Below are 18,858 nucleotides of genomic sequence, written 5' to 3' on the forward strand. Positions count from 1 at the left end.
CATTTCCCGAGAGGCCACGCCCCATTTTTCGCCGCTCTGGAGGCCTGACCAGCGGCTCTGTAAGCTGCTGGCAAGCCCCCAGCCTCTTTGCGGGAAATTCACTGGATTGCAGGGGGGCTCCCACCTGCCCCACTCCCCCGCACAAAGTGATAAAATGGAGAGTGATAAACAACCAGCCAATCAGCTCCTACCTGCCATGTTACAGGCTGGTTTTGAAAAATGACAGGTAGCAGCTGGCTGGTTGTTTATCACTCTGCACTTTATCACTTTGTGAAGTTTGATACAGTACATCTGGCCCTCAGTGTCACCAACCCAAGCAATGCCACTGATAAGAAAGATTTCTCCTTCACATACCTCTCAAATTTCAAACTTTGTGGATCGGTAGATGAGCGCTCCCGAAAAGGAGCATGACCTCAGGTTAAGGGATGTGGCTTTGCGGGGATGCAGTGAAGCCATGCCCCATTTTTGTCAATGTTGGGGGCATGGCCAGTGTTCTGGGAGCTGCTGGCCCCTCTGAATCCCTGAATAGATGCTGTGCGCATGTGCACAGCATCTATTCCCTGCACTGACGTTGGACACTGCTGGCCCCAGGTAAGACACTGGACAGACCCAAAAGAATGTGACTGGCACTGAAAATTGGCACAGTTGTGAGGTATGCCCTTTAAAATAATAAGAGTAATGAGTGATTTTTGTATTTACTTTTACATTTAATAAGACTTAAGCATGCTGTACCAACAATCATAGCATTTTATATCAATAAATGACAATGTTTTCATTTTAATTACTTTATTTTCATGGATAGAAAAGAGTAAAGACAGAAAGCTAGAAAAATAGAAAAACAGCACTGCAATCTCTGACTGTTACCAGCAGGAGGCAAATTACACCCGGAACTGAACAGTAGATAAGGACTTAACAGCAAATAAAAGCCTGTTTATGTGGCTGTGATGTACTGGTATGAGCGGTGCCAGCGGTAGAGGTTTTCATATTTCTACAGATTTATCAATGCTGCAATATTATTTTACAACAAGCAATATATTTTGAAAAGACAGTGTGTGTGTGTGTGTGTGTGTGTGTATATGTGTGTGTGGTGCCCTGCAATAAGAACTACAGTCACCATGGCCCTTGCTTTGCTTCTGTGTTAATATGTAGCAGTACCAGCTACAATCTTCCAACCTCATAGTTCCTTTCCATCCGTGTCACTAAGCTAACTGCTGAAGCGAGTCAGTCTTCATGTCACATAGTTCAGTCCTGTGTCATTATGTGATAGCAAACCATTAATCTCCATAAACCCTTATATCATTGCAACAAATGATGGTGTAAGCACCAAATTCCTGACACCACTGACCAGTCTGCACGTCACTATGTCACCCAGAAACAAAGAAAAATACTTCATTTGCTGCCCAAGAAACACATTCATGGTGTCCCTTACAAATAGGTTGCATCCACCATAACATAGTGGAAACAGATTCACCTTATCTCACTACAAAATGTGATATTTCCTACTAGATATCACCTTAAAACGTGCACGAGTTTAGCCATTAAACCCTGCTATTTATGTTCTTGGGTAGAGGAGCTTGATTGATACATATAAATAACACATCCAGTTAATAAATATGCCTCACTGTATGTACAATTTACACATGGAATGGCCGTGTGCTTATTCTGTCATCACCATGACATCATAATGATCTCACACATAATTCTTCACTGCGTCATCGAGATCCATGGAAAATTTGGAGTGCACTGTAAAAGAAAGAAAAAATATGTATTACTCTACTTTTACCATCATTCTGGCTATTATTGCTACTACTACAAATAATAATAGTTCCATAACACACCACAGATTTGACACTGTACGTTATCCTACATGCTGATCATGATCAACTCATGCTAAGCAGCCTAAATTTGCTGCTTAGCGAGCCATCTAACACTGCCCACCAGAGAATTTCCAGGGTGAATCCCCTGCCTCACCGCCGCATTGCGAATGGATGTTTACCATAAGCGTACAGAGGCGAAATGATACAATGGTTGCCGACCATCAAATGTTTTTTGCCCTGTTCACAAATATAAGTCAGTCTGTCTTGACTGACCTATATTTGCGGCGTCCAACTTAGAGAATGGGGCGGGCACTGTTGTCATGTGATGTCAGACGCCCGCCCCGTGCAGGCTTTGATACGCCTGCGTTAGCATGGGGATGCCTAGCGGTTTCCTGGGGCACCCACCGTTTTTGTAGGCACTCTGGGCATCCCCATGTGCCTTACCACTGACACCTTTACCACTTCCATTCCCCCCAACTTCCTTCCCCCCCCCCAACTTGTGAATGCCTTGGCGACTGTGCAAGTCGCCAAAGGCATCCAGGCAACGGTCCTGCACATATGCATATGAGAATATATGGTCCCGGTGCGAATACTTAATTAGGCCCAATATCCATCCATTATTGTCACACAAGAATGGAGACGAATAAAATAATTAAATGACACACACTACATTGCAAGTAAAAAAAAAACTTGGAGTAACTAGCTTATTTTTACATAAAGAACAAAAATGTGGTTTATATTTCTATAATTCTAACTGGCATATTTAAGTAGCAGCAATATCCGATATTAGGCACAGAAATATGGAGGTTACAATGTTCCACCTCACCATTAGAGGTGGTGGAACTCAGTTCCATCTCATTCCCCCTCACTGTAACCCCTGGCCATGGGGAAAACCTCACAATTCAATTGAATATGATTGTAAGTATAATCTTTGACAAAACTGAAAATTGTGACAATGCTATATAAAATGTGTGGCTTAGTAAACTATTTAATTATTCCTGCTTTATTGCTTTTTCTGCTTAGGCTAGTGGTACCCAAACTGTGTGCCGTAGCACCCTGAGGTGCCACTCTGAGCATTTGGAGGGGTGCCCTAAGTTGGTGGTCCAGGACCATTTCAAAATTATTTATCAATGTAACAGGCAAAATCAGTGCTGGGGGCTTCTAATCATAATATATGTGGACAAAAAGAAGCAAATCCTGTTCTTCACCACATAACTGATCCTAAGGATAACATAACTGACCCTCAGATGATCACAAGATGACATGCTTACTGTGACAAATTGAAATAAAACTGTGTATAAGGCAAATAGTAATACAGACCAGTCCAAGAGAAGGCACTCGAACAGCAAAAACTAATGAACGCAGTGTATTGAAAGGCATAAAGCGCTTTTGGGGTCACCCCAAACCACTTGGTTTATGTCTTTTAATACACTTTTCAATGGAAAATAGTGACATTTACTGTACCTGCACAGCTGCCTGTATGACGGACCCCTATAGATCGTCCCAAATAGCAGGTGGCTCTTCGCAGGTGGCAAGCAGAGGGATAGGTGACATTGTTGTTCCCACATAACATGTAGTCAGAGGCAAAAGGCATTGGACAGGGTGAGGTGCGGCACATAACACAATGGGCGCTTCCAGTCTGATCCACAACGCAGGAATGTGTCCCTGGGCAAACCACGTTGGAGCAGGACTCTGGAAGAAAAGTCACTTTACATAAGACTACAGAGCACCATTACTTTTCTTATACAGATCAAAAAAGCATATTATTACTGCTATAACCTTTATATCCTCTGCTCTTTCCCTGTTTATTTCAATCAGTTAAACACGTCGATAAAGATAAAAATGTTATATATATATATATATATATATCCATATCGTGGGGATAGCACTCTCCCAATATCCAAACCAACTGACGGGGTGCCTGAAGCCAGAAAGTCCCAATCCTGGATACTTCCAAATATATACGAATGAAAAGTTGGAGACACTCACCGGACTTGCTGAAGCAAAAGTTTTTTAATGGTACATACCACTTTTTAGTTCAACATGTGCATAACAGTGGGTACAGAACCTCTCAATACAAGCACCTTGATAAAAAAAAGCCTGAGGGCTTTTGAAACGTCGGTCACAATACCCCCCTTCCCCCCAGCATCATATATATATATATATATATATATATATAAATATATATGGCACTCTTGGTTCTGGAAAAGTAATACACCCTTGATGAAAAGGCCAATGTGGGCCCTGAAATGTTGGCAATCAACCTTTCTTTTCCACTTTACTATGCCTGTTGCACTGTTACCTGCCCTTCTGATTATTGATGCCAGGATTTGTATGTATGTACACTTAATTGAGAAAGGCACCCCAACATTACTTTTTCTGAACCAAGAGTGCCCTACTAAATGTGAATTGCGAATATATATATATATATATATTTATATATATATATAGCATGAAGAGAGTCCCGGCACTCGCAGACCATAGATAACAACTCAGGTGCCTTTCCGTCCCACGAGGGGAAAGATATTTCCAACAGCTATGGATGGCACTCAGGAGATTTCCACAGTACTGCATGGCGGCAGTCAGAAGAATAACAAATTCAGACAAAGCAGGTCTGTGTGTCAACGTTTTGGGTAACAACCCTTTATCAAGACAAATCATGTCTTGATAAAGGGTTGTTACCCGAAACGTTGACACACAGACCTGCTTTGTCTGAATTTGTTATTCTTCTGACTGCCGCCGTGCAGTACTGTGGAAATCTCCTGAGTGCCATCCATAGCTGTTGGATATATATATATATATATATATATATATATATATATACCGTGTAACGGACCGGCACTCTCCACAATCGATTCAGCGATGCTGCGTGCCTTTGCCAAAATTGAATATCAAGCAAGGGTCCTCGGGAGGATCAAACACGTCACTGCAGCAATTTCTTTAAGGATAAGATGTTTATTTAGCCTCGACGGGCCGTTTCGGGGCTCAACCCCTTCCTCAAGAGACTTAAAACAGGTATAAATAAATATATATATATATAGCAACAATAGTGAATGGGCGCCTATGGAAACCCTTATAATATGTTTCCCACTTAGGTAGTATCATATAAATCTCAAACAAAATATACTACAATGATCATTTATTAAAACCAATAAAAAGTCACTTGGATGTTGATATATAATTTTAGCTTTAAAGTAATTAATGTTCATATCATAGAAAGCTTTTGATAGCACAAACCTGACCCGTTTTGTCTGCAAGAGACTTCATCAGGGGTGAATCTTCATTATGTAAGTTTGTATCGTAATATACAGATGTAGCGGGAGACATCTTTGCAGGTGATGGCCATCCGCCAACCCCCGCCAGCCACGTAAGGGGACGCACTTTACAACAGAGCTCCCCCCGGGTCCCCGCCGCCTCGCCGCCGGTCGCCCCGAGTCCCCGCCGCCTTGCCGCCCCCCCTAACCATTTTCGTCTCCCTGAAGCGGAGACGGACAGGGTTCCCATCCCCCTGCCAACGGAAGCTGGGACGCACGTGCATGTGAGACGCACGCGCGTCCCAGTCTCTATCGCTGGTGCTCGCCAGTGCAAGGGATCTGGCGAGCGCCGGCCAAAGATGTCTCCCGCTCTATCTGTAGTATAAATGTGGTGGTGGTTCAACCAGAATGAGTTTAGTCTGGACTTCCAAGATTCAGTGTATAAAGAAAGAGCACTGAATTATTAAAAAGGTCAACAGGATGAATGTCAGGAATTTCTAAGATCAGTAAAAACAGGAAAAAGTAGATCAGAAGTAAAAAGGGGCCAATGCGGTGTACAATAAATTAACCTGGAACTCTAAGGTTCAATGAAACAATGTAGGACTCAAAAAGTAGCCAATTAAGGTGTACGTCTCAGACAAACTATAGTATGCAGTGTGTCAGCTTCCTCCTCTCAAACAAGAATATGTAGAAGTACACCATGTGATCCTAGTGCCATCTTTCCTTTTGGACTTAATGGGCAGTTGCCCAGGGGTCCAAGGATTGTAGGGGCCCACCCCAATGGGGAAGGTGGCATTGCTCTGGGGAGCGGTGGCGGGTATCAGGACAGAGGCAGTCAGCGGCATCCAGGCAGCAGCGACTCAGAGCTTGTAGTAGCGCTATTTGCCAGGCGGGAAGCGCTGCTGATTTTGATAAGGCTGTCTGAATGCTGATTGGCTGGATGCTCAGCCAATCAGCGTCTGGCCAGTCTTTTCAAAATCAGCAGCCTTCACGTCCAGCAAATAGCGCTACAAGCTCTCAGCCGGCACTGCCCGGGCAGTGGTATCCAGGCAGCGGGGATCCAGGCAGTGGTGGCTGGGAGCTTATAGAGCTATTTACCAGGCGGGAAGCACTGCTGATTTTGAAAAGACTGGCTTGACGCTGATTGGCTGAGCATCCGGTCAATCAGTGTCCTGTCAGTCTTTTCAAAATCAGCAGGGCTTCCTGCCTGGCGGTAAATAGTGCTAGATCAAGCTCCTAGCCTCCCGCAGCCCGGATCACAGCCGCTGCTGCTGCTGCTGCACATAGGTGGGTCTGTGAGGGGGGTTGTGAGGGGGCCCTCAAGTTATTTTGCCCAGGGGCACACTCTATTGTTGAGACGGCCCTGTGTGCTCCACTAAGGGTCCAGAAAATAAGGCTCCATTCCTCTCCTGGAGAAGCCCGGAGAGCAGACGGGTGGCGGGGTGGTTCTTGTCATCATTAAGCCTCGCCCCTTTCCTGTAAATGCCATGATTCGCAGTAAACAGCCCTGTCTTCTGAAGAGCTTTTTGGAACAGGGGTTTTCATTGCTCCTTATGCAGACCCCCAAGTTGCTGGGTATGCAGGGCCGGTGCAAGGCATCTAGGCGCCCTAGGCAAACCTACAGGATACCGCCCCCCCCCCCGCACCACCGTGTAAAAATCACTGCCACCATCCAGAGGGAGAGGATGGTGGCAGTGTCACCGAGTAGCTGGGCGGGCGGGCGGCGGCGGCTCCTCCACCCGCCGGAGATTTACAAGACAGGAGCATTGCTCACTCACTGTGCCGCTGACGCTGCCTTGCCGGTGGGGGCAGGGGCTGCCGCCGCCTGCCGCCAAAGTTTCCCGCTGGCTGCTGTAGCTGTAGGCCAGCCTGGCCAGGCCTGATGACTTGCGACTGACTGACTAGTCTGTCAGCGCCTGGCAGGCGGCAGCGCAGCAAGGTAGTACAGATGGGCGGGCTCCGGCGGGGGGGGAAGGGGTGGGGGGGACTGAATACTTACATAATAGCTGCAGGCAGCTTGCTTCTTCTTGATCCTCTCCTCTGCGGACTGCGGTAGTAGCTTCCTGCTGCTGCTGCTGCTACTGCTGCTGGCCAGCTCACTACCGCCCTCCAGTGGCCGGCGCCCTAGGCAAATGCCTAACCTTGCCTAGTGGTGGCGCCGGCCCTGTGGGTATGTGTATATGGTTGTGTCTAGAATCTAGATCCACTTCTGTTTTGATGGCAGGATGTGACGTTAAGTGAGGACCCTCACAGCGGTTTTTAAATTTTGTTTGTATTTTACGTAAGTGTAGGCTATTTTATTGCAGCTGGATTGTTCCCTAGTGGGCTCACTTCGCCACAGATTTATATTCCCATTCCAGTTATACATGGACACAGTGAATGATGGAAAAACCCTGAAAACAGAAGTGGTTCTAGCAATCATGTGGCATATAGATAGATGAACAATAATCGTTTGCAGGTTTATTTTCCCAGGAAAATAGCTGGATTTTTGCTCCTCCCTGCAAAACAGTGGAGGTGGAGCTCAGCACAAAACTGCGCTGAAGCCATATTACATAAATCCCAAGCTAGTGATTGCAATCAGTGTGTTTCTTTAAGCCGGAGGAGTTAGGGAGATGTAAGACATGTGTTTGAGCGGACGGACTGTTCCTTATCCTGCTGCCAAGTGTTTACACTGATTTCTGCAGCTTTTCTTAAGAATACAAAATGTGTTTCTTCCTTTTCACTTTCCAAGAAAGAAAAAAAAAGCTGAAAAAGAAGCACACACTTCCTGTGAGGGAAATGATCAACAGAAACCTTACTATATATCCAGTTAAACACGTTGATAAAGATAAAAATGTTATTTATATATATATATATATATATATATATATATATATATATATATATATCCATATCGTGGGGATAGCACTCTCCCAATATCCAAACCAACTGCCGGGGTGCCTGAAGCCAGAAAGTCCCAATCCTGGATACTTCCAAATATATACGAATGAAAAGTTGGAGACACTCACCGGACTTGCTGAAGCAAAAGTTTGGTACTCTTTACCTAGCACGGCGCCCACGATGTCCATCACGGTCATCGGGGGTAAAAAATCGCGGGCATCGCGGCCATCGCATGCACTAAAAAAACGGGTGCGACGCGATGCCCGCGATGCCCGCGATTTCCCATAGGGATCAATGTTAAAAGTGTGATTGGACGCGATTTTAGTGTTCAATGCCTCAATGGCCGCGATTTTTCCATAGGAAACAATGTTAAATGGGCCACAGAGCCCTAATAGTCCCCCTGAAGTCTGAAATGGCCCCCACAATTGTTAACGCCACCCCACGATCAACGTGAACCCGAAGCGTGGCGGTACGCGTCCTCCGACCTTTTCATACCCCCACTATCCACGTCGGCGTGGAGTTGAGAATAGAATAGTGTGGCAAGCGCAGTGAGCCACCGAGTCCGAAGCGTGGCGCGCGCAGCGCGCCCCGCGAGGGGACGCGGATACCTGTGAAGCCCGCAAAGGGACGCTATTCTATTCTCAACTCCACGCCGACGTGGATAGTGGGGGTATGAAAAGGTCGGAGGACGCGTACAGCCGCCGCTCGCCACGCTTCGGGTTCACGTTGATCGTGGGGTGGCGTTAACAATTGTGGGGGCCATTTCAGACTTCAGGGGGACTATTTGGGCTCTGTGGCCCATTTAACATTGTTTCCTATGGAAAAATCGCGGGCATTGAGGCATTGAACAGTAAAATCGCGTCCAATCACACTTTTAACATTGTTCCCTATGGGAAATCGCGGGCATCGCGTCGCACCCGTTTTTTAGTGCATGCGATGGCCGCGATGCCCGCGATGCCCGCGATGGGCGCCGTGCTAGGTAAAGAGTACCAAAAGTTTTTTAATGGTACATACCACTTTTTAGTTCAACATGTGCATAACAGTGGGTACAGAACCTTTCAATACAAGCGCCTTGATAAAAAAAGCCTGAGGGCTTTTGAAACGTCGGTCACAATACCGCTTGCCTTTTGTATTTATTTCTGAGTGCCGCCCCCCCCCCCGCATCTTATCTATATATATATATATATATATATATATATATATATATATCGAAAGAGTGACCCCACGTGCGCCCTTAGAGAATTATAAGCAGCTGCTCTATGTCCCCCCCTGTTAGTGGGAGGCGGAGTTTAGAAATAAGGGTGATAGGGGTATAGAGAGCGCTTTCAACCACCAAATAGAGTTTCAACCAATGATTTGTTAAAATACACAACAGTACCAATCTTAATAAAACCAGTGTGCTTTTTATTGAAAGATTTTTTCAGAGTCACATCTGGAAGTAGTATCCTTTTCGGAAATGCAAGTAACCCGACGCGTTTCGTCTTGAAAAAGACTTCATCAGGGGTTTAGTACTGCAGATGGTGAAAACAATGGTGGTAGTACATTAAACACATATACAGAAATATTCGCATTTTATACATACATATTTTATACATACATTTTATAAAATTAATATTATTAAAAATGAGCAGACTTCATAGTCCTTAAAATTCAATGTTATTAAAGAGAACGAGCACAGAAGAAAAGAATAAAGAGCATGATTGTATGGAGAGAGCACCAAATCGAAAATGTGATAGAGGGGAGATATAAGGGTATTGAACATACCATAATGATATTAGAACGCTTATACCAGCGTGTATTTCCTCAAATAGGCGTAAATGGTATATAAATTCCCTCAAAGGGGCGGACTTCAAAATCTGTAGGAGAACCATGTGTTACAAAAAGTTTTATACATTATATATTTGATGTTTAAAGAAGTGGGTCGGTTTGGAGGATATAGGACATACCCAAAGGCAATTTAGCAGTATTTGTACCAACTTGTTGAGCTTCGAAATAACGAGGGTAGTGATGGCCTCCCTCACAGGAGTAGAATTCAGATGTCTAGATGGCAAAAAAATCTTTTTGATTTAAACGTATAGAATTTATACTCTATAGATGCATGATGAGATTATAAAAACGGAGACCTACCTAAAAGATTATTTCAACAGGTATATTAACATATAGATTCCTTAGTGGTCACTTTCACTTCAAAAGGATGATTACCTAATGGTTGTGGGAGAATCATGTGGTGAGTATTGTTAATAAACCCATTTTAGGCTAGAAGGATTTTAAATTTGACATACCCAGATTGTCTTTTTGCAGGGTCAACGTAATCACGGAGAGTCCCCAATTTTTGTGGGTCTTAGGGTCTTTAATATAAGTGGGACCATCCAATGGAAAGGGGGTTATTCACCCGGTACAATCACTATTTGGCCTAGTCCAGTGTTTAGGCTCCACAATTTCTGAAAAAATATGCAATGAGTATATGGCGGCCATAGTAAATGCAAAAATACCCATATGGCTGTAAGATGTAACGAAATGTATACATACCTACTTCAATAGTAAATAAAACGCACATAGAAGGCGGAACAGAACATCCAATTTCTGTGAATAATTATACTAAATTAGGTACGGGTAAGCGTCAATCAAGGGAAATATTGATAAATATATTCTTAATGCATATTAAAGTAGTCTACAGGCTAATTGCCTTTTAATAAGCTGGTTCCTAGGAATAAGTGTGGATAAACCACTTTTCTTTTCCTGGACCAGTAAAGTGGTAATGTCGCAACAAAGAATACAGGCTGATTGCCATTAGTGAGGCTAAAGAAAAAACTGTGACGGTTTAACAGACTGATAAATAGGCAGTTTTACCTTTACAGGGTACAATGTGCAAGTCTAAAAGCAATTTTTACTTTTTATATATAAGGCCAAGTGTATCCATATCAGAACATGCCTGCATATTGTTACTATACACAAAAAATGACAATCTGCATATTGTTACTATACACAAACAATGACAATCACCAATATATATGTGACAAGCATGGTATTGCTATAAAAATGGGTTTAGTGTAACATAATTAACACCAATTCTAGCAGCATAGTGACAGGGGTCAAACACCACACCACCTCCTCTCACCTGGTCTCAAAGTGAAGTTCTGCAAATGTCTGTCTGCCGATACAACCAGCTGTAGCGCTGGCTGCCTTTTAAGCCTAGAGGCAGTGACATCACTTCCGTGTGTCAGGATAAGTAAACTAAGTTAATGGATCCTATTTAGAGGGGGCAGCGTCCTCCCTAACTGCATGACATTATGCAGATGCCTATAGTTAGCAGATGTGGGCATACAGACATACAAGGGCTGCACTTAAAGTCCTGTCGTTACCTAATTCCCCCGCGTGCGTTCCAATTGCGGGTCAGATCAGACTTCCGGGTGGGACTCGTTGGTCTCTATAGTGGAAGCGCTTCCTGTTTTTAATGCGTTCCACTGCGTGTCAGCGTACCCAGCCGACGGAGGGCTGGACACTTTATCAGTTTTATTAAGATTGGTACTGTTGTGTATTTTAACAAATCATTGGTTGAAACTCTATTTGGTGGTTGAAAGCGCTCTCTATACCCCTATCACCCTTATATATATATATATATATATATATATATATATATATATATGGCACTCTTGGTTCTGGAAAAGTAATACACCCTTGATGAAAAGGCCAATGTGGGCCCTGAAATGTTGGCAATCAACCTTTCTTTTCCACTTTACTATGCCTGTTGCAATGTTACCTGCCCTTCTGATTATTGATGCAAGGATTTGTATGTATGTACACTTAATTGAGAAAGGCACCCCAACATTACTTTTTCTGAACCAAGAGTGCCCTACTAAATGTGAATTGCGAATATATATATATATATATATATATATATATATATATATAGCATGGGGAGAGTCCCGGCACTCGCAGACCATAGATAACAACTCAGGTGCCTTTCCGTCCCACGAGGGGAAAGATATTTCCAACAGCTATGGATGGCACTCAGGAGATTTCCACAGTACTGCACGGCGGCAGTCAGAAGAATAACAAATTCAGACAAAGCAGGTCTGTGTGTCAACGTTTTGGGTAACACCCCTTTATCAAGACAAATCATGTCTTGATTAAAGGTTGTTACCCTAAACGTTGACACACAGACCTGAATTTGTTATTCTTCTGACTGCCGCCGTGCAGTACTGTGGAAATCTCCTGAGTGCCATCCATAGCTTATAATATGTTTCCCACTTAGGTAGTATCATATAAGTCTCAAACAAAATATACTACAATGATCATTTATTAAAACCAATAAAAAGTCACTTGGATGTTGATATATAATTTTAGCTTTAAAGTAATTAATGTTCATATCATAGAAAGCTTTTGATAGCACAAACCTGACCCGTTTTGTCTGCAAGAGACCTCATCAGGGGTGAATTTTCATTATGTAAGTTTGTATCGTAATATACAGATGTAGTGGGAGACATCTTTGCAGGGGATAGCGGAAGAGTCGCCATCCGCCAACCCCCGCCAGCCACCGTAAGGGGACGCGCTTTACAACGTAGCTTCCCCCGGCTCCCCGCCGCCTCGCCGACGGTCGCCCCGGGTCTCCGCCGCCTTGCCGCCCCCCCCTAACCATGTTCGTCTCCCTGAAGCGGAGACGGACAGGGTTCCCATCCCCCTGCCAACGGAAGCTGGGACGCACGTGCATGTGAGACGCACCTGCGTCCCAGTCTCTATCGCTGGTGCTCGCTAGTGCAAGGGATCTGGCGAGCGCCGGCCAAAGATGTCTCCCGCTCTATCTGTAGTATAAATGTGGTGGTGGTTCAACCAGAATGAGTTTAGTCTGGACTTCCAAGATTCAGTGTATAAAGAAAGAGCACTGAATTATTAAAAAGGTCAACAGGATGAATGTCAGGAATTTCTAAGATCAGTAAAAACAGGAAAAAGTAGATCTGAAGTAAAAAGGGGCCAATGCGGTGTACAATAAATTACCCTGGAACTCTAAGGTTCAATGAAACAATGTAGGACTCAAAAAGTAGCCAATTAAGGTGTACGTCTCAGACAAACTATAGTATGCAGTGTGTCAGCATCCTCCTCTCAAACAAGAATATGTAGAAGTACACCATGTGATCCTAGTGCCATCTTTCCCTTTGGACTTAATGGGCAGTTGCCCAGGGGTCCAAGGATTGTAGGGGCCCACCCCAATGGGGAAGGTGGCATTGCTCTGGGGAGCGGTGGCGGGTATCAGGACAGAGGCAGTCAGCGGCATCCAGGCAGCAGCGACTCAGAGCTTGTAGTAGCGCTATTTGCCGGGCGGGAAGCGCTGCTGATTTTGATAAGGCTGTCTGAATGCTGATTGGCTGGATGCTCAGCCAATCAGCGTCTGGCCAGTCTTTTCAAAATCAGCAGCCTTCACGTCCAGCAAATAGTGCTACAAGCTCTCAGCCGGCACTGCCCGGGCAGTGGCATCCAGGCAGCGGGGATCCAGGCAGTCGTGGCTGGGAGCTTATAGATCTATTTACCAGGCGGGAAGCACTGCTGATTTTGAAAAGACTGGCTGGACGCTGATTGGCTGAGCATCCGGTCAATCAGTGTCCTGTCAGTCTTTTCAAAATCAGCAGGGCTTCCTGCCTGGCGGTAAATAGTGCTAGATCAAGCTCCTAGCCTCCCGCAGCCCGGATCACAGCCGCTGCTCTTGTTGCTGCACATAGGTGGGTCTGTTAGGGGGGTTGTGAGGGGGCCCTCAAGTTATTTTGCCCAGGGGCACACTCTATTGTTGAGACGGCCCTGTGTGCTCCACTAAGGGTCCAGAAAATAAGGCTCCATTCCTCTCCTGGAGAAGCCCAGAGAGCAGATGGGTGGCGGGGTGGTTCTTGTCATCATTAAGCCTCGCCCCTTTCCTGTAAATGCCATGATTCGCAGTAAACAGCCCTGTCTTCTGAAGAGCTTTTTGGAACAGGGGTTTTCATTGCTCCTTATACAGATCCCCAAGTTGCTGGGTATGTGTATATGGTTGTGTCTAGAATCTAGATCCACTTCTGTTTTGATGGCAGGATGTGACGTTAAGTGAGGACCCTCACAGCGGTTTTTAAATTTTGTTTGTATTTTACGTAAGTGTAGGCTATTTTATTGCAGCTGGATTGTTCCCTTGTGGGCTCACTTCGCCACAGATTTATATTCCCATTCCAGTTATACATGGACACAGTGAATGATGGAAAAACCCTGAAAACAGAAGTGGTTCTAGCAATCACGTGGCATATAGATAGATGAACAATAATCGTTTGCAGGTTTATTTTCCCAGGAAAATAGCTAGATTTTTGCTCCTCCCTGCAAAACAGTGGAGGTGGAGCTCAGCACAAAACTGCGCTGAAGCCATATTACATAAATCCCAAGCTAGTGATTGCAATCAGTGTGTTTCTTTAAGCCGGAGGAGTTAGGGAGATGTAAGACATGTGTTTGAGCGGACGGACTGTTCCTTCTCCTGCTGCCAAGTGTTTACACTGATTTCTGCAGCTTTTCTTAAGAATACAAAATGTGTTTCTTCCTTTTCACTTTCCAAGAAAGAAAAAAAAAGCTGAAAAAGAAGCAAACACTTCCTGTGAGGGAAATGATCAACAGAAACCTTACTATATATCCAGAATATAGGTTCCATTATATATTAGAAACAATAAGATTCTATCTCATCTCTAACTGAAATGTAGAGATAGTGGCATGGTGTGGATTGTTTCCTTATGATTATGATTGTAGATATTGTGGCGAGCGCAGCAAACCACTGAGCCCGAAGTGTGGCGAGCCCCGCGAGGGACCGCGGATGACTTTACATGTATTCCGCGTCCCCGCGTGGGGCTCGCTGCGCTCGCCACACTTGTTGTTGCAATGAGCATACCATTTCAATAAGGAATGCCTTACCCAAATACACCATCATTTCATAAGCAATGGCCTCTATGATAACAATATGGCTGGGGAATAGAGAGATCAAGGAAAGCTTATGGCAGGGTGTTGTGGATTTTGTACGCCTCTGCACTAAATTAAAATGCAGAGTTGCTTATGTCATTATAAAAACATGTGTTCCGATTCAATGTGGGACAACCAAGGAGTATACAGAGGGGTGTAAGCAACTGTATCATGCTCACATATATTTGACTTTCAGGAAAGACACCCAAGTAGAATAGACTAGCTTAAGCTAGTATGTTACATTTTTTAACATCATTTTTAAAATTCCAGTGAAACACTGCAAATCAGGGCAGTTTATTGTAGCTGGCATTGGTTTTCATTGAAGACCAGGTACAGTATAATGGGAAAGCACAACCTTTATGAATAAGGAAAAGCTATGGAAACCCGATTTAAGATGTGGTTAAAGAGTAGGATACGACGCATGTGGGGTTGATTTCTTGGGGTGGGTTCCCAATGGTTATGCTTTTTTAAGATGCTGGTCTTTGACAACAAATTATAGAATGTACAATGTAGAACATGGTTTAACAAATTTCTTTAAAATCTAGAAGCCAGTTGAAAATGTAGGAGCCAGATAAACTAACAATTAGGGACAGTGCGCGCCAAAGGCACATACCAAAAATGTACACACGCCATTATGCCAAATTACATATACCACACACCGTAATGTCCATTGCACATTGGCCCTTATTCTGGTTCAATGGCAAATTCCTTCTCAAATGGACAAAACCATGTGCACTGGTTGGGGTCCCTGGTGGAGTGTGGATCCCCCAATATAGGGATCCACAGTGCAGTGCTTCAGCCAAATGTGAATGAGTACACCATCTGAAAAACTCAGCAGCTAGGTAAATCTGTCCAGTGCTCAGGCCGAAAAAAACATTTATAATAATTTGTGTTGGCGCTCAGCCATCACGGCCGGGCTTAGAAAATTCCACCCCAGGGTTTGTTTAAAGGTGTACATGTACATCCTATTCAGCTCTAGCCAGTGATAATTTACATGTATACAAATGAGTATGCCTTTTGAAATTGGATCACCTTGTTACATGTTCAATAGCCATTAATAAAAACAAACCCAAAAAACCCCAGAAAGTACTTGGCAAATTATGTTCTGCTAGGTATTACAAAAATGCAAGATTTTAATAAAGTATAGAGAGATTCACACCATCACATTACTCTCACAAAGTTGCCAGTTGTACTTGCTGTAAAGCAGGGGTGGGGAACCTCTTTTGTGCCAAGGGCCGTTTGCATGGGGAAAAAATAAAGATGTCACTTATTTAATGTCCTGCTGCATCCGTCCCACACTCTGGTGTCTGCGCTGAGTGGGACTCACAGTCTCCGGCTGCTGCAGATTAAGAGAAATCTCGCGAGAACTATCGGCTTCTCGCGAGACCTCCTCTGTACTTGACTTGGCAAAGCCGCCAGGAGGGCCACTCAGACTGGCTATGGGGTCCGTTTGCGGGCTGGAGGTTCCCCATTCCTTGTTGTAAAGCCTTTTGAAATTCTGGTCCTTTACAATGTCCTTGTCACAAACGCCATGGCGCTTACCCTCACCTCTGGCACTGGCCACGGCCTGCAGTGTGCTGGCATGTCACCGCACGCCAGTGAGCTCTATTCTGCTCCCGGCGCTGGTCCTGGCCTGCGGCATCCTGGTGTACGGGGGTGCGAGGTGAAGTCTGCCAAGATGGCGTCTGCTCTCTCTTAGGCCGCAATCCTGACAAACGCTGGCCTGGGCGCACTCGCGTAGTCTGTCTCCCTGCCGTCCGCACATGTCTCCTGTATGGTGGTGGCCATCTTGTTGGTTATCCTGAATCATCAAGCCAGCCCTGATCGTGAATTCATCACTGAAGATCCAATCAGGTCTGAGCCCTGCACGTAAAACCCCGCTGGCTGGGTCTGCAAACCAGTCAGTACAATGTTGTCTACCTCTTAGCAGCTTCACTACGGTATTCCCTTACTGCAGCCTGACTCCCTTACCTTCTTCAGAGGTATCTCTACTCCAGACCTTGCCGGTCGTCCACTGCTTCAAGCCAAAGTTATCCAGGACTCTCCAACTACTTAAAGGAACAGAGGCTGACGTTGGGCATCATCCCACAGGTGGTGTCACTGCATGACCGGTGGTCCTCTCCTATTGTTCAGAGCTTCCTGGCGCTACCAACAGTCACGACCTTACTCAGCATCGTCTGAATCATCGTTATATCATTCCTTCAACATCAAGCCATCATCATCAACTTCTTATCGTCTCAACATCGAATCATCGATTTATCATTGACTCTTTCCTCAACTCTTTCTCAGTATATCATTCCATCAATTCATCTCTTTCTATTTAAAGGACTGCTCATTAAAACCCAAACTCTTTCAGTATATTATTCTCAATGTCTCGTTTGTTACATTAACTGTCACTATTGTTCGCCCATGCAACATAGTTACATCAAAGAGCCCCACTTCCGTTACTCTGCAGCTGGCTCTCCACAAGTCGCCCAAAACGTGACAGTCCTTTTTTAATGAGCAATGTAACTGTTAACCTGTAAATATGTGTAACTTTACAGTATTATTGTAACATTAAGGTAACATAATTGTACTGTGATCATGTCCACTCCACTCTTATATTTTTTGTGTTTTGAGGGACTGATTCAGAGATGTACACAGCGGCTGTGTAAAATATGCAAATACCGCAGGCATACTGAGACACCCACCAGTGACTTTGTAAGTCTCAAAAACAAAAAAGACAGATAATCTTTTGCAGATCACTTCTGAGTAGCCCTATTGTGTATGTGGTTGATAGGTAGACAGTCAATAGGTCAACAACAAATGCAAAAAGTGGACATAGACAAAAGGTTGACATGAGCAAAATGTCGACATGAGTTTTTTGGCAGGATTTCTTTTTAACTTTTTCATACTTTACCATCCCCAGGGACTCTGATTGGGAATGGTAAAGTGTGCCACTCGCAGCAGTATTGGAGTGAGGCACCTGGCCCAAATCATGGTGAGTGAAGCGAACCTTACAAGGGTATGCGGTACATTACTTTGAGTTCCACGTGATGAAATGTTCAAATTGACAGAAAAAACATGTTGACCTTGTAATGTGTCAACTTGCTGTCTATGCTGTCTATGCATGTTGCCATTTGGTGTTGACGTATTGGCATTACAAGGCCATCATTTAACTGCAAAAAAATTGGGTTTGCATATATCTGTAAATGAGTCTCTCTATCTGTAATGTAATGTATGTTACTCAAACACTGCACCTGTCCAACAACATTGTCTCTGAAATTATTTTCAAATGTTGGCAAGAAAGCTTTGACAAATAGTTCTGCCAACATAATCTGTAGAAATCAGCGTCTGTTTGGAAGGAAGAGGTACATCTGTCAGAACAGACTTAGGTCTACAGTCATTAGGTCGACCCCGGAAGGTCGACTTGCCCCAAGGTTGACAGGGTTAAATGTCGACATGGGTCAAGGTCGACATGGCTTAAGGTCGACATGGGCCAAGGTCGACATGGGTTTATGTCGACAGTCATTATGTCGACATGAGTTTTTTACCTTTTTAGCCGAATGTCGACACAGTCGACATGGACACAGTTGGAGATGCACCGCAGCCCCTCGCTGCGCTCGCTATGCTTCGGGCACGGTGCCTCGCTACGCTCGGCACACTATTTTATTCTCCCACCACGCCCTAGTGGATGGTAGGGCATGAAATACCGCCTGTCGGCACATGTCAGCTCAAAAAAAAGTGAAAAACTCATGTCAACCTAATGACTGTCGACCTTGGCCCATGTCGACCTTGGCCCATGTCAACCTTGACCCATGTCGACCTTTAACCCTGTCGACCTTGGGGCAAGTCGACCTTCCGGGGTCGACCTAATGACTGTAGACCTAAGTCTGTTCTGACAGATGACCGCTTCCCGTTTGGAAGCACAGGGAGGGGAGAGTGGTCATTAGACCATATTCAACATTCTG

The 18,858-nt window shown here is 44.6% G+C and overlaps 1 protein-coding gene across 2 annotated transcripts in view; it reads right to left on the minus strand.

Moving 5' to 3' along the window:
- Positions 1–769: 769 nt before the first annotated feature.
- The window catches only part of FSTL3 (follistatin like 3), a 56,245-nt gene continuing 38,156 nt past the window's right edge, over positions 770–18,858 (minus strand). For both annotated transcript variants that reach the window (XM_083181009.1, XM_083180999.1), the window contains exons 4-5: positions 3,282–3,509; positions 770–1,743 (exon numbers count right to left, since the gene is read on the minus strand). In XM_083181009.1, the coding sequence (XP_083037135.1) occupies positions 1,691–1,743; positions 3,282–3,509 (281 nt within the window). In that variant the 3' untranslated portion in view covers positions 770–1,690. The remainder of the gene's footprint in view (positions 1,744–3,281; positions 3,510–18,858) is intronic.

Source organism: Crinia signifera, chromosome 1 (genome assembly GCF_055691185.1).
Source record: "Crinia signifera chromosome 1, ASM5569118v1, whole genome shotgun sequence".
Taxonomy (NCBI): Eukaryota; Metazoa; Chordata; class Amphibia; order Anura; family Myobatrachidae; genus Crinia; species Crinia signifera.